At 52.2% G+C, this 15,826-nt stretch overlaps 1 protein-coding gene across 1 annotated transcript in view; it reads left to right on the forward strand.

The window, feature by feature from the left end:
• Positions 1 to 15,826, forward strand: part of EML6 (EMAP like 6) — a 403,172-nt gene that overhangs the window by 318,085 nt on the left and 69,261 nt on the right. The window contains exons 20-23 of the mRNA XM_045011334.1: positions 9,899 to 10,026; positions 12,954 to 13,095; positions 14,821 to 14,973; positions 15,252 to 15,383. Of these exons, the coding sequence (XP_044867269.1) occupies positions 9,899 to 10,026; positions 12,954 to 13,095; positions 14,821 to 14,973; positions 15,252 to 15,383 (555 nt within the window). The remainder of the gene's footprint in view (positions 1 to 9,898; positions 10,027 to 12,953; positions 13,096 to 14,820; positions 14,974 to 15,251; positions 15,384 to 15,826) is intronic.

Here is a 15,826-nt window from a genome sequence, read left to right on the forward strand (position 1 = left end):
GTCCTGGTTTGCTTTCTGATCCTTGATTAGTTTGTTTGCCCTGCCCTTGTCCCGTGGTGCAGGCCTGGTTGCCAGCCCTATTTCCCCTCCCCTCCCTTTTTTTTTTTTTTTAAAAATTTTTGGTTTGGTTGTTTTTGAACCCACCCTGTTCTTTGCTCTGTGCCTGAGGCGCACTCGCTCTAGCCCTCCCCTGCATTCCGCCCCCTTTCTTCTTGCCCTCCCTCCGGGTGAGCCCTTATTGCCTGTGTGCCCACGTTCCGCTGTTGGCGTTTGAGATTCCCCCCTTCTCTCCTTTTTTTTTTTTCATTGGTTCCTTCACTGATGTACTCTCCTCCATGATGCCTTAGTTTTCCCTTCTTCTCCTTAGTGCAGCCAGGGGAGCCGGTTTCTTTTTCATCTTGTGCTGGAGTTGTGTTCCTTGTTTCCCTTTGTTCCTTTCTGTTGGTGCCCCCCCGCCCTGCTTTCAGCCTAGCGGGTGGGGTGTGGTAGCCGTTCTTTCCCTCCCTGCCCTTCCCTTTCCTCCCATTCCTCCCTCCCCTTCCTTCCATTCCCCTGCCCTAGTGGTTGTCCCCTTCCCTCCCTTTCTGTGGTGGGTGATTCGGGGGGTGGGACTTCCCTGGACGCCCCTGCAGTTCCTTTTCGGTCCCCCTCCCCATACCCTCCCTTGCGATGGCCGCCTCGACTGCCGCTGCCGGGCTGCTCGCCATTGCTACCATTGGGGCACTGGCAGGCACGGATTGGGGCTCCCGAGACTCCGCTGTTGCTGCCGCGACCTCGGCTGCCTCCATTTCTGAGACCACTCCCTTGGCCGGTGGGAAAGGCTGGGGGACAAAGAAGAGCAAGGGCCCTGCCCGGAAGGTGAAACCCCCTGTGGCAGTGGTTCCTTCTCCTGCTGCGGCCCCATCAACGGCCACAGCTCCCCCTTCTCCCTTGCCCATTGTTCCCCCCACCAGCTCTGGGGGTGCCGCTCCCTTAGCCCCCAGGGCGTACGCCCAGGTGGCTGCGACCCCTCCGCTCACCACCTCGCCGTCTGCTCCAGCTGCCTCCCGGAATACCATTCCTGGCAGCCGGGGCCCCTTTCCCACTCTCACCAGGGAGCATGGGGTGCGTTGCCTCCTGGTGCCGGCCTCGCCCCACGTGGAAACCTACGTGCGGGTGTTGGCACGGGTGGTGGGGCCCACAGCCGTGGTGGCGGCCTCTAAGATGTTTGGGAAGGTGGTGTTCTTCCTGGCGTCAGAGGCCGCTGCCCAGGAGGTGGTGGAGAGGGGCTTTGCGGTGGGGGGTGTTCACGTCCCCCTCGAGCCTTTGGAGGACTTGGGCGTACGGGTGGTTCTCTCTTCTCTTCCTCCCTTCCTCCCCAATGCCGCCCTTTTGCCGTTCCTCTCCACCCTGGGGAGGCCCCGTCTGTCCTCAGCCCCCTTTCGTTGGGCTGTAAGGACCCCACTCTCCGCCACGTTTTGTCGTTCTGCCGGCGGCACATGACGGGGAGGTTTTGGAGGGGTCCTTTCTGGTGCTCCATCGAGGGGACCAGTACCGGGTTTATTATTTGTCGGGAGTGGCCCGGTGCTTTCTATGCCGGGTGGTGGGGCACTGCCCCCTGGCCCGGCTTGGAGGGGCATCCGAGACCCCCGAGACCCGGAAGGGCGTCAGCTCTATCATCGCCGGTGGCCCTGATCGCCCAGTCCCTGGGGTCACCCCTCCTCCATCCATGACCGTTGTCAACTCCGCTTGGGTTTTGGGGGCAGCCCCCCCGACGTGCCCAGATGAGCATGTGTGCCCCGCCTCTGAGGCGGGTAGTAGACCGGAGCCCGCGGAGGAGAGGGTGGCAGGGCCGGTAGCAGAACTCGAGCGGGGCTTGCCTCAGGGGGAGTTTGTTCCTTTCCCTGTTGTCCAGCCCTTGTCTTCCCTTGCCTTCGCTCCCTGGCTCTGACCCAGCTGGCCAGCCCCCCTCTTCGGGGAGCTGGCAGCTTGTGCGGGGGAGACGCCGCAAGCGGGGAGCACGGGCCCAGCACCCCCCCTCATTGGCGAGCAGGAAGGGACCCCCTGTAAAACTATGAAGGGAGTCGCGGGTGCTGGGTGTTCCGTTGTCTCCCCTGCTGACGTTCGTTGTTTGGAGTCGGCCGAGGTCGCTGCAGCTGCGGAGGCGGGTAGTACCATCTCTCCTATGGACTCCCTCCCTGAGGGGGTTCCAGACAGTGCCCCCACTGCCCCGTTGCCATCTGTGCCCCCTGTCAGCGCCGCAATGGCTACTGCCCCGGCTGCTGTCGAGGGGGAATCTGTAGCGGTGGGAGGGGACTTTGCTTCTATTTTTGCTGAGATCGAGGCCCTGGGCTTGACCCCAACCACTGAGAGAGTGGAGCCCCCCCCCCCGCCATTGGAGGGCCTCGGTATGGGCGATTGCTATCTGGTGCCCCCACTTCTCCCCTTCCCTCTGTCTCAAGTGGTTGCCCCTGTTTTGGCCTCTGCAATGCCCCTGGCCCTGACCACCTGCCTGGCCGCGATTGGTAATCTGGCTGATGCCGCCGTGCCCATTGTGGTGGCGGCCGATGCTGAGTGGCCAGGCTCTGAGCCCATGGGTGCCCTACCCCATGAGATGGGACCACAGTTTTCGCCTCCCCTCAGCACTGTAACGGTGGGTGCCTCATTTTGTGAGGCACCTGAGGCTAGCGCTGTGGAGGCACCCCACTCCCTTGCTGTCCCTTTAACTGCCATGTTGGGTCAAGAGGCACCGTGCTCCGGTAGCTCTGCCGCCCAGGCCCTAGATTTTGTCCCCGTTCCCTGCCCCGACCCTGCTCCCATCCTGGATCTGTGTCCTGTCCCTGTCCCTGACCCTGTTCCAGCCCTTGTTCCTGTCTTGACCTCTCCTCCCTCCCTCCTTTTGTTGTTGCCGCCCCCAAGGTTGCCTCATTTTCTTTTTATACAGGCCCCCAGGAGGCAGTTTTTGTTTTTCCTTCTCCCGGCCCATCTGGGGCTGCAGTCCTCCCTCCGCCATTGTCTTTGGGGCCGAGTGTTGCGTCAGGTGGCGTGGTGCCGGATGGACGGGCGCCGCAACAGGGCTTTGATCCCTGCATGCCCGTCTCTATAGGCCACAGGGCTGGCAGGGGGATCCAATTGGGAGATGCCTCGGGGTCCGTAACCCCGGTCCCCATCGCGCAGAGGAGCGAGATGCGCTCTTTCTTGGAGGACACTCGTGGCTCCAAGAACAGAGCGCATCTCGCTCTTCAGCGCTGGGGCTATTTCCATCTTGTTCTCCAGACCATGAGGGCAGTGATGAGCTGCCAAAATCATAACAACCGGTTCCCTCCTCACCCCAGGAGGAATCATGCCCCCCCCGCGGACTCCTGCCCCAACCAACCCCCCGCGTTCCTTGATGCCCCCCCCAGGGACCCTTGCCCCATCCACCCCCCTTCCCTGTACCCTGAGTACCCTCCGCCGCCCCATCCAACCCCTCCTCTCATTCCTGATAGACCCCCAGGACCCCTGCCCCATCCAACCCCCCGTTCTCTCTGTCCCCTGACTGCCGCTGGAACCCTTGCCCCTGACTGCCTCCCACCACCCCATCCAACCCCTGATCCTTTCTGACTGCACCCCCAGGACCCTGGCCCCCGTTCAATCCCCCTGTTCCCTGCCCTCTGACCCCCCACCCCCAAACTCCCCTACCCTCTCTCCAACACCCCTCCCTGCCCCCTTACCGCGCTGCCTGGACCTGGCTGGGCCGGGACAGGAGTCGCGTGGCCGGAGCCGGAGGATGCGGCGGGAGCCTGGCGGCCGGAGCCAGGTGGCTGGCCGGGTGGAGCCAGGGAGGGCTGCGGCCAGAGCTGGAACCGGGCAGCCGGGGCCGCCGCCACGCCCAGACCCGCACTGCCGGAGCCCGGCCCCCTGGCAAAACAGCAGGGGCGGCTGGAGCCACATGGCCAGGCCGGGCCAGAGATGGGGGGCCGTGTCCAGAGCCGGGCATCCCGGTAGGTGGGGGCACGGCAGGGCCGGGGGGGGTGCGGCCGGAGCCGGGCGGCCGGGGGGGGGGTCGTGGCCGGGGATGGGGGGGGACGCGGGACCTTGCCGCGGCCGGTGAGGGTCGGGCGGGGACCCGGGGGGGGGCCAGGTGGCCGGGCAGGGTCGCGGCCGGGAACGTGGGGGGGGACACGGGCCGGGGAGGGTCGGGGCCGGGCGGGGACCCGGGGACAGGGGTGGGAGCAGGGCCGGGTGGTCGGGCAGGGTCGTGGCCGGGAACGCGGGGGGCGGGAACGCGGTCGGGGCCGGGGAGGGTCGTTGCGGGGCCGGGCGGGGACCCGGGGACGGGGGTGGGGCCGGGTGGCCGGGCAGGGTCGCGGCCGGGAACACGGAGGGGGGGACGCGGCCGGGGCCGGGGAGGGTCGTTGCGGGGCTGGAGAGGGTCGGGGCCGGGCGGGGACCCGGGGACAGGGGTGGGAGCGGGGCTGGGTGGCCGGGCAGGGTCGCGGCCGGGAACGCGGGGGGGGGGATGCAGTCGGGGACGCGGAGGGTCATTGCGGGGCCGGGCGGGGACCCGGGGATGGGGGTGGGGCCGGGGGGCCAGGCAGGGTCGCAGCCGGGAACGCGGGGGGGGGGACGCAGCCGGGTGGCCGGGGACGCGGAGCTGGAGCCGGGTGGCCAGGGAGGGTCGCGGCCGGGGAGGCGGGGACGGGCCGCGGCCAGGGACCGGCCTGGGCACGGGGACCCCCCTAGTTTCCTACCTCAGCGTCGTCTTCCTGGGCCGGGGAAGCCTGCTTGCTTCTCAGCCCTCCCAGGCTTCCCGTGCGAACAGCTGATTCGCGGGAAGCTGTCGGGGAGAAGAAGCAAGGAGGAGCGTTCATAGCAGGAGGTGGAGGCAGAGCTGAGGTGAGCTGGGGCGGCAGCAGGGAGGGAGCGCTTGTTAAATTTAAATGCCCTTTTAGAACCAGTTTGTCCCACGGGGAACAACCGGTTCTAAAGGGGGCTTCTAAATTTAACAACCGGTTCGCGCGATCCGGTGCGAACCGGCTGCAGCTCACCACTGCATGAGGGCCATTATGGGGGAGGGCAAAGGGACCGGGAAGCTGGATGCTGCAGCTTACCAGCGGATCCGCGGCTTCCGTGACGCCCTGCTGGCTTTCGGGGTTGGTCATGGTTTGCTGCGGGGTCCAATGGGCGCCGCTAGAGCCCCAGACTGCGAGGATCATCCCCAGCCCTCTTTATGTCGCCGTCCATCTTTGCCACTTTGAACACCCGTGGCTGTAGGTCAGGTCTCCGCATGTGCCAGGTGCTCTCCTTCCTTTGGGAGGGGGGGTACTCGGTTATTTTCCTGCAGGAGACCCACACGGACCCAGCCGCCGAAGCGCGCTGGCGGCTGGAGTGGGGGGACAGGGTCTTCTTCAGCCACCTTTCAGCCCGTCAGGGCAGGGTGGCGACCCTGTTCTCCCCGCACCTACAGCCCGAAGTGCTGGGGTTTACCAAGGTCATGCCAGGTCGCCTGCTGCACCTCCGGGTTCAGATGGAGGGGCTAACGTTGAATCTTGTCAATGTCTATGCCCCAGCATCCGGCCCAGTGAAAGCGTGCTTTTTTCGGCAAGCGTCTGCCTTCCTCAGTACTTTGGATCCTCGCGAGTGCCTGGTCCTGGGTGGAAATTTCAACTGCACCCTCGAGGAGCGGGACCACACGGGGATCGAGCTGAGCCCGGCCGCTGCAGACATCCTCAGGGAGATTGTAGACCACCACCCGGACGATGACTCTACGTTCACTTGTGTCCGGGTGGAGGGACACCGGTCGAGCCACTCCCGGTTGGATCGCATTTATTTTTCTTGATGTCATCTCTCGCAGGCCCACTCCTCCAGCGTTCGGCCGGCCCCATTCTCGGACCACCATTTGGTGGCTGTGATGGCCTCTCTTTCTTTGGAGAGGCCGGGGCCGGCTTATTGGCATTTTAATAACAGCCTGCTGGGGGATGTGGGGTTTGTGGCATCCTTCCAGGAGTTTTGGCTGGCCTGGCAGGAACAGAGGTGTGCCTTTCCCTCAGCGTGGCAGTGGTGGGATGTGGGGAAGGTGCGCACCCAGCTCTTCTGCCATAGCCACACCCAGGGTGCCAGCCGGCGGAGGGATGTGGTGATAGAGCAGTTGGAGCAGGAGGTATTGGAGCTGGAGAGACGTCTGGCCACCAGCCCCAGAGATCCACTCCTCTGTGGAGCACACTGGGAGAAGCGGGAGGAGCTCTGGGCCCTTGACAATCTTTGGGTCCGGGGTGCCTTTGTACGATCCCGCATCCATCTCCTGTGGGAGATGGATCGCGGCTCCCGCTTCTTCTACGCCCTGGAGAAGAAGAGGGGGGTGAAAAAGCACATCCTCTGCCTCTTGGCGGGGGACGGCGCCCCCCTCATGGATCCAGTGGAGATGCGCAAGAGGGCGCTGGCCTTTTCTCCTCGGATCCAACCGACGCCAATGCCTGTGGAGCTCTTTGGGACAGACTCCTGATGGTCAGCACGGGCGACCGAGACCAGCTGGAGCTGCCTCTCACTCTGGCCAAATTCTCGGAAGCCCTCCATCTCATGCCCACTAATAAATCTCCTGGCATGGACGGGCTGACCGTGGAGTTCTATCGCGTGTTCTTGGACGTCCTTGGCCTGGACCTTGCCATCGTCTGGGCCGAGTCCTTGGAGAGCGGGGTCCTCCCTCTTTCGTGCAGGCAAGCAGTGCTCGCCTTATTGCTGAAGAAGGGAGACCTCCGCGATCTCCCGAATTGGCGTCCCGTCTTGCTCCTCAGCACGGACTATAAGGTCGTGGTGAAGGCCATCTCGCTGCGGCTGCGGTCCGTGCTGGCGGACGTGGTCCATCCAGACCAGACCTACACCGTCCCGGGCCGTACCATCTTTGACAATCTTTATCTAGTCCAAGATCTCTTGGAGCTTGGGTGTAGGGATGATCTGTCGTTCGCCCTCCTGTCCCTGGATCAGGAGAAGGCGTTCGACCGGATGGACCACGGGTATCTCCTGGGCACTCTGCGGGCTTTTGGCTTTGGACCCCGGTTTGTGGGGTTTCTCCAGGTGCTGTATGCCTCCGCAGAGTGTTTGGTCAAGCTCAATTGGACCCTGACCACACCTGTCAGCTTCGGGCGAGGGGTGCGTCAAGGCTGCCCGCTGTCGGGTCAGCTGTACATTCTGGCCATTGAGCCCTTCCTTTGTCTCCTTCGCAAGAGGTTGACGGGGTTAGTGCTCTGTGAGCCGGAGGTGCGGCTGGTTCTGGCAGCATACGCTGACGACGTGCTCCTTGTGGTCCAGGACCCGGACGACCTGGTGTGGGTGGAGGCTTGTCAAGCTGTTTATTCAGCGGCCTCCTCCGCCTGGGTCAACTGGGTCAAGAGCTCTGGCCTGGTGGTTGGGGCTGGGTGGCGGGCGAGCCCCCTCCCACTCGCGCTTCAAGCCATTCGGTGCAGCGCGGGTCCACTGCTCTATCTTGGTGTTTATTTCTTGGCCATGCATCCGTCTCCGCCGGAGAACTGGCACGGTTTGGAGAGCAGGGTGACTGGGCAGCTGTGGAGCTGGACGGGACTGCTCTGGTGCCTCTCCCTCCGGGGGAGAGCGCTGGTGCTTAACCAGCTGGTCCCGTCCATGCTCTGGCACCGACTCAACACCCTGTGCCCGCTCCCGGTGGTCCTGGCCAGTCTCCAGAGGTTGGTACTGGAGTTTTTTTGGCAGGGACTGCACTGGGTCTCTGCGGGGGTTCTCCATCTCCCCTTGGAGGAGGGCAGACAGGGCCTGACATGCATTCACAGGCAGGTCCATGTCTTCCACCTCCAGGCTCTGCAGAGACTCCTTTATAGTGCAGGTGGCTCAGCGTGGAGCACATTGGCACACGCCTTCCTCTGCCACCTGCGAGGGCTCCGATACGACCGGCAGCTCTTTTTTTCCTCCATCCGGGAGGTCTTGCGGAAGACCTCTCCGAGCTGCCGGTCTTCTACCAGGACCTCCTCCGGACCTGGAGGCTGGTTTCAGCAACCAGGTCCTTTGTGGCCACCGAGGGGGTTGATCTCATCGCGGAGCCCCTGTTACACAATCTCCATCTTCGTGTGCAGGTGGCGGAGTCCTCCTCGGTGTGCCGGAGGTTGGTCCTGGCGGGAGTCACCAAGATCGGAGACCTCCTGGACTACGACCTGGGGAGTTGGGTGGATCCCCAGGCACTCAGTGGGCGCATGGGGCTCTCCACTCTTACGACCCCCCGGCGTGTACTTCAGGAGGTGGAGGCTCGGTTCTTCCTCGAGCGCGTCCTGCGAGAGGGTGAGCCCCGCCTGCCCCTCACTCCAGGCCCTCCGGACCTTTCCATCAGCCCCCTGCCCCGTGAGCCTCCCCGGCCTTTCCACTCGCATACCTTAAGCCGGCTGCATGTCATGCAGCTGGTTCGTTTTCAAACTGTGCCACGGGACCATCTGTACACGCTTGTGCTGCACACGCTTCACTACCCCACCCTCGTGTCCCGCCCAGACACCAAGTGGCGGGACCTTTTACCAGCAGCGGCCAGTTTCTATTCCATCTTAGTCCCGCGGCCCGCTGGGGATATCAGCTGGCGGCTCCTGCATGGAGCTGTGAGCGCGGGCGTGCACTTGGCGCGGTTTACCACTATCCCTGATGCCTGTCCCTTCTGTGGCATGAGGGAGACCCTGGCGCACACGTACCTTCAGTGCGCCAGTCTGCAGCCCCTTTTCCGGCTCCTCCAGAACCTCTTATTGAGGTTCTGGCTGCACTTTTCCCCACATTTATTTTTCTATGCCAATCCGAGGCCTCACAAAGTCGCGGGACCACCTCGTCAACCTCCTCCTCGCTATGGCCAAGGTGGCCATTTGTAACACCAGGGAGGGGAGGTTGGCAGAGGGGGGGCCTGCAACTGTGGGGCCATTTTTCGTTCTTTCATCCGTTCATATATCCGGGCAGAGTTCCTCTCGGCAGCGTCCGCCGGCTCTCTCGATGTCTTTGAGGAGCAGTGGGCACTGTCCGGGGTTCTCTGCTCGGTGTCCCCTTCCGGTTCCTTAGTTTTGGCCCTTTGACCCCCACACCTGTTCCTGTTGTCGCCTTTGTTGTCCCCCAAAGTCAGTTGGGTTCTGGGTTTCGTGGCCTCTCCCTAGGCTGGATGAGGGGCTTTTAGCTAGCGCTCGCTCACATCCCGGTACTCAAAAGGACTATCTTCTTATATCCTTCTGGCCTGAGTCCGTCACAATTGATAAAGGTTATATGCATGAGGGTTAGTAAAATGGTGTGAAAAAGTGTCAAAATCTTACCAAAACAACCAGTTGACCAATTAAATTCTTCCCTCATTCTCCCGACATTTTGCATTGGTTTTGGATAAGTTAAAAAAAAAGTGTCACCAACTTATTTTTCCAACCATTTCAAAATGCATGCTCCATGTTAAATAACTAGCTCTTCAAGTGCCCCGTCTACATGGCCAGATTTCTGAGTAGAAGCAGATTCTCCGTAAATTTAAAGAACCCTCTGAATTACGGTGTTTCAGACACAGTATGTTCTTCTGTAATGAATTATTGTCAGGCGCTAGTTTGGATCATATGATCATACCGGACAAAGTCTTCAAAATAATATGTACAGATATTTACAAATCTAACACCTTTATTGCTATCGCACCTGAGCACCTTATACAATTAAACACATAATAAAATATCTGCCTTTAAATTATCAAGAGGATTCCCTGTACAGTGTAGAAGAGCACAGCTCCGCCCCCAGTCCCAACTATTACATAAATCCACAGGTCAGTTAACTGCTTGACCAAACAAGTACATCTTACATATTATGGTGTGACTATCTTAAATAGATTTTGATCATAGATAACATAAGGTACAATACTAACTGAGAGTTTTCTTTGATTTTGCAAATAAGAAGTTTAAATGCACATTTTTTTATCTTTCAGGTTTACTTTTGGAAGATAATCCCTCCATTCGTGCCATCACCTTAGGACATGGGCATATACTAGTGGGGACCAGAAATGGAGAGATACTTGAAATTGATAAAAGTGGCCCCATGACTCTGCTTGTTCAGGTACAATACTAGTATTCTTCATCAAATAGGTCATAAGAATGCAAGAATTCGTAAGATTTCCCCAATTGCTCTCTTTTTGTTTTCTTTAATACTGTTGGTCAGTTATTTGCCATCCCTCCCTGTCACTGTTTATTCAGAAACTGATGTACAGTAGGAGCTTGATGATTCATACTGAGGAGTTGGAAACCTGTTGTGAATTACTGAATTTTGAGGTGGAAAAAACAAGTAAGAGCCCACTAACTTTGAGTACTATTGAGTCTTTTCGTTTACTTTAATGGAAGCTGGATTAGGACCTATGGAAATATATATATATATAACAATAAAAACTAAAAAGCAGGGCTTTTGCAACACAAAACGTAATTTGTTCATTTTATTTTGACAGTTTATTTATGCTGAAATCATATAGCATACTAGTAAATATTCTATATTTTATTTTATAATAAATGTTAAGTTTTAGTAAACTGACAGCTCACTACAGCAATCTGCTATTACATCTTTCCTGAGAAGTGGAGAGGCAACTATTTGTGTGATTTATAACATCTATGGATTTAGGAAAATATTTAACAAATTTCTAGTATATGTGCCCCTTGAGATCTCTGATGTTGTTTTGTTTTAATAACAGTACCAACTTTGCAGGATAGCACTCCTTTTATACTGAAAATTGTTTAAGCTCTCCTTTTGTATGTTTGGGTTGTTTTTTTTTTTTTTAATTCAAGTATGGACTTTATTGTAATTTGATCCACTTTTTGGGAGTTTGAGCCACTTTTTAAAAATAAGACTTCAGTTAAAGTAATCAAAATGTTTCTTTGTTTTATTTACATTCTATTTTATTAAATCATAGATATATCTAAAATGTCTAGTGTTTTTACAAAACATTATTTCTTATCTGTAATACTGTTGTATGGAATTAGTTCCAGGCATGTAAAGCAACCTTGCAGTTTCTGCTACTTGTGTGATAGCCATAACAACATGGGGTATGAGCAGATGTATTTTGTACTTGAGTTTTAACAAGAACATTTGAAATGATAATCTTCTCATATATTTCTGCTCTGACAAATGCTAATGACTTGTGATACTGAAATTATATGAAAATAACCTGAGTTCTGTGGTGAGTTCTGCTGATAAAGAAAATATATGTGGCGACTGCATCTAGCATAATAAAGTTATATAGAAATAATTGTTATAATTAGTCATCCAGACAAAATTACTGTTATACATATATCAACTCAAGCACAAATAGAAAATATGTAAGATGTGATCAAGATGTCCTGATGAACCAGTAAACATTTGTTGTTTTAGTGGAGTTTTTCCATGTCTACAAAATGCAAATTGCTAAACTGGAGTCCATCATTTTCAGTAATAGGAAATGAGCTGACCTTGTCCTTCAGTAGACTCATAGATTTGAAGGGACCATGGTGATCATCTAGTTTGACCTCCTGCATAACACAGGCCATAGGACTTCCCCAAAATAATTCTTAGAGTATCTTTTAGAAATATATCCAATCTTGATTTTAAAATGGTCAGTGATGGAGAATCCACCACGACCCTTGGTAAGTAGTTCCAAATGGTTAATTACCCTCACTGTTAAAAATGTACACCTTATTTCCAATCTGAATTTGTCTAGCTTCAACTTCCAGACACTGGATCATGTTATACCTTTCTCTATTAGAGTGAGGAGAAAATATTAAAGATTTGATCTCCATATATATGCTTACAGACTATAATCAAGTTACCCCTTAATCTTCTCTTTGTTAAGCTAAATAGATTGAGCTCTTTGAGTCTAAGACATGTTGTCTAATCATTTAATCATTTTTGTGGCTCTTCTCTGAACCCTGTCCAATTTATCAACATCCTTGTTGAATTGTGGGCACAGTATACCAGCAGTGGTCACACCACAGCAGAGGTAAAATAATCTGTCAACTCATACTCAAGATTCCTCTGTTTATGCATGTGAGAAAAATCACTGAAAAGGTATGAGGAAGAGGTAGGTAGCATGGAGTGCTCTTTACTACAGACCTGTCTCCTTTTAGCCAAATTAAAATCTTGGTTTCTCTTTCGACATTTGACACCACCACCATCCTGCCTGTCATTCAGGCCTGTAACTTGGGCAGCATCTAGTACTGGAAAGCTGTATCCAAACTGGAGAAAATCCAGAGAAGAGCAACAAAAATGATTAAAGGGATATAAAGATTGACTTATGAGAAAAAATTAAAAGAACTAAACAATGACTAATACCAGATCAGAATCCTGCAGAATGCTTAACTTCCATAAACGTCTTTGAGAATGTTGCCTATGTTAGGATCTCATAACTGTCTCCTGTACAAGTATTGAAGGGTGGAAGAGAGAGAATTTGTTTAGGATTGTACAAAGTTTACACCTAGTAGTGATGGGCTAAAATGAAGGAAGAGTACATTTAGGCTGATTATCAGGGGCAGGACCTGACAGTAAGTTCTCTTAGGGTTTATCTATACTTGGGTTGGAGTTGGGGAAGAGGGGGATGACTCCCTGCTCGAGGACACATATTTGAACTAGTTCTGATTGAGCTAGTTCACTAAAAATAGTGTAGTCACAGCAGCTTCAGCAGCAAGAGGGTTTAGCTACCCAGAATGCATGCCCATCAGAGACATTAAGAACGTACTTGGGGCATCTAGTCCCTCACGTTGCCATGGCTGCATTTTTAGCCCACTAATTTGATCAGAGCTAGTGTGTATGTATGTCTCCTTGTGCTGGGAATTTATATCTCCATCTTGGAAGTGTAGACATACCCTTCCTTAGAATGAGAAACATCTTCTGAAGGAGATGGTGAAAGCCCTATTATCTGAGACATTTAAAAGATTAGACAGTGCACTAGAAAATGCACTAGCAGAGGGATGGCCTACAGACATTAAAAGGTGTTATCCATCCTTAACTTCTATGACTTTCCTTAGGGGCATATGGAAGGAGAAGTGTGGGGCTTGGCAGCTCACCCTCTCTTGCCTATCTGTGCAACAGTGAGTGATGATAAAACACTGAGAATCTGGGAACTTTCCTCACAACACCGCATGTTAGCAGTGAGGAAACTCAAAAAAGGTAACTTTCTCCTTTGACTGTATATACTGCAAGAGTAATAATACTGCACTGCATTTCTATAGTGCCTTCCATCTGTGTCTCTTAATGCATTTTACAGACATAAATGAATTAAGTCTCTAATTTCCTAGTAGGTTGATAGGGAATAGGAGCATATCGAGAATCTGGGACACCGAAGGGGTGATGTCCCTGACATAAAACAGGTCTGTGGCAAAGGAGAACCCATTTCCCCTGACTCTACAAGTCCTATGTTTTAACCACAAAATCATTCTCTCTCTCTAAGGATATTTTAAAGCCCACAAATTGTTTATTGTTCTGATTTAAAAAGTTTTTTCTTACCAAGTTACAGACAAGATAATTTTCCATGTGATAAAAAGTATCAGGATCAGGATCCAGTGGCAATGTGAACTTTATATTTTATTCCCCCACTTCAACTTCTGGGCAGCTGGTCGATTGTGGATATACATCCTTCCTCCTCTACATAAAGCAGAGAGTAACTGTTGAAATGGTGCCCCCTGAAAATTCCAACAAATAATAATTATGCAGTTAGACTGTCTCATTAAGGTTAGGAGAGTATGACTATGCTCCAGTCAGAGGTGTGATTGCAGTTTAGCTAGACCAGTGGTTCCTAAACTGGGGTTCGTGAACCCATGTAATATAAATACATGTAAATATAAATGTTACAGGGGGGTCTCGGGAACAGATTCCCTAATGGTGGACGGAGCTGTCCCTAGGGACCACGGGCAGCACGGGGCCAGGATCCCAGAGCCGTTGGACTTCCAAGAACTAAGAAGATCAAAGCAAGCATATCTATTACATTGAGGAGAGTTAAACTTCAAGACTCCTTGTAAGAAATGGAAAGGGAGGTGGATATTTTTTGCTGTTTTTAAAATTAAATAGGCAGCTACTATTGTTTTTAAAATTATTATGAAGAACAAGTTTAAGGTTTGTTGTAACGAGCGTTGTTTGCCTGGACTGCTCAAGACCTGAATGCTTGTGTAGGAAGAACTCTTTGAGTTGGCTTCTTAAATACCTTCATTTTGTTTCACATCTGATGCTCCTTGATGAAACATAGGAGCCTTGTTTTATAACAGGCTTATTCAAAGTGATACAAACTATGAAAGTGAGATTTTGGAAGAGTGTTGCCATTTTCATAATGTAATATAAATACTGTAATGATAAATAATTAATAATAAATAGTGTGTAATAAGCATGTCATAAAAACAAAATTTATATTTCCAGGATCACTGCTTTTATAATTTATATTCAGGTAAAGGAGAAAATCCCTGGAAATATTCATTTTTACTAGGGGGTTCGCGAGACTTGACATTTTAGTGAAAGGGTTGCACAGGTTGTTAAAGTTTGGGAACCACTGAGCTAGACATACCCATGGTAACTTTAATCTACCTAGCACAACTACAAATAGTAGTGAAGATGTAGCAAGATGGATTCCAGCATAGGCTAGTAACATGAGTGTATATGAGTGTACAGCCTGTGCCATGGTCCATGCCACCACAGCTATTTTTAGCTATACTGGTTATATTAAAGGTAGTTTCAGTATGCCAACATGATCTACAATCACACCTCTGATTCCAGTGTATACATCCCCTAAGAAATGATTAATTTATAACCTTTTCTGTGGGGAGACCTTCTAGCTGCAGATTATTGCTGGTTTCCTCAGTCCAACATTATAAACAATAAGGTGTTTCTTTTGAATTTCTTTTCCAGGAGGACGATGCTGTGCTTTTTCTCCTGATGGGAAAGCCTTGGCTGTAGGGTTGAATGATGGGAGTTTTCTGGTAGTGAATGTTGATACTGTTGAAGATATGGTCTCTTTCCACCACAGAAAGGAAATGATCTCTGATATCAAATTTTCACGAGGTGCAGTCAAAGGATAAAATAAGTTCTTTTTTGGTTTTGTTTTCAATTATAGACTTAAAATGGAATGTTAAGAGGGCGAATTTGTTTTACATGTGAACCATGGCTGTTAGGTATTTTTCATTCTGATGTGTTTGTACAGAGTCCATCACAATGGGCCCCTAATTCTGACTGAGGTGTTTGAGTACTACTGCATTAGAAATAAGAAGTAATAATAATAATAATTAATATCAAGAATACTCACATATACTTTAGTTAACTTGGATTTCTTTCTTTTACAGAATCAGGAAAATATCTGGCAGTGGCTTCCCATGATAATTTTGTAGACATTTACAATGTGCTTACCAGCAAAAGAGTTGGCATCTGCAAAGGTGCATCTAGCTATATCACACACATTGACTGGGACTCAAGAGGTAAAATTGTTGACCAAATATGTGAATTGAAATGCCTATAATTACAGTAAAAGTAAATGTCAAATGTGTGCCTGTTCTAGTTATGATATAGAAAAACTGCCTCATAATATCCCTTTGTTCCTGAAAAAATGATCTTATATATCCCACTTTCCAACTGCAATTCATTTTTATTGATGGAATGCATACTTACATATAACATCTGTGCTGAAGATTGTGGTACTCACTTAAAACATCTAACTAAAACGTCATGCATGAATGTAATGTTGCTGTTTTTCTTTACCTGATGCTCTGTAGTTGCATGCTAGCAACACATGCCGAACATCTATTCCACCTCTCATGACTGATTTCCTTCTTCTTCTGTTCACTGAGCACTACGTGGCATTTATTGTGATGAAGCCAGTCAGAGAGCATTACCAAAATCATACCATACTGTGATACAAGTA

This window comes from Mauremys mutica, chromosome 3 (genome assembly GCF_020497125.1).
Source record: "Mauremys mutica isolate MM-2020 ecotype Southern chromosome 3, ASM2049712v1, whole genome shotgun sequence".
NCBI classification, from domain to species: Eukaryota; Metazoa; Chordata; order Testudines; family Geoemydidae; genus Mauremys; species Mauremys mutica.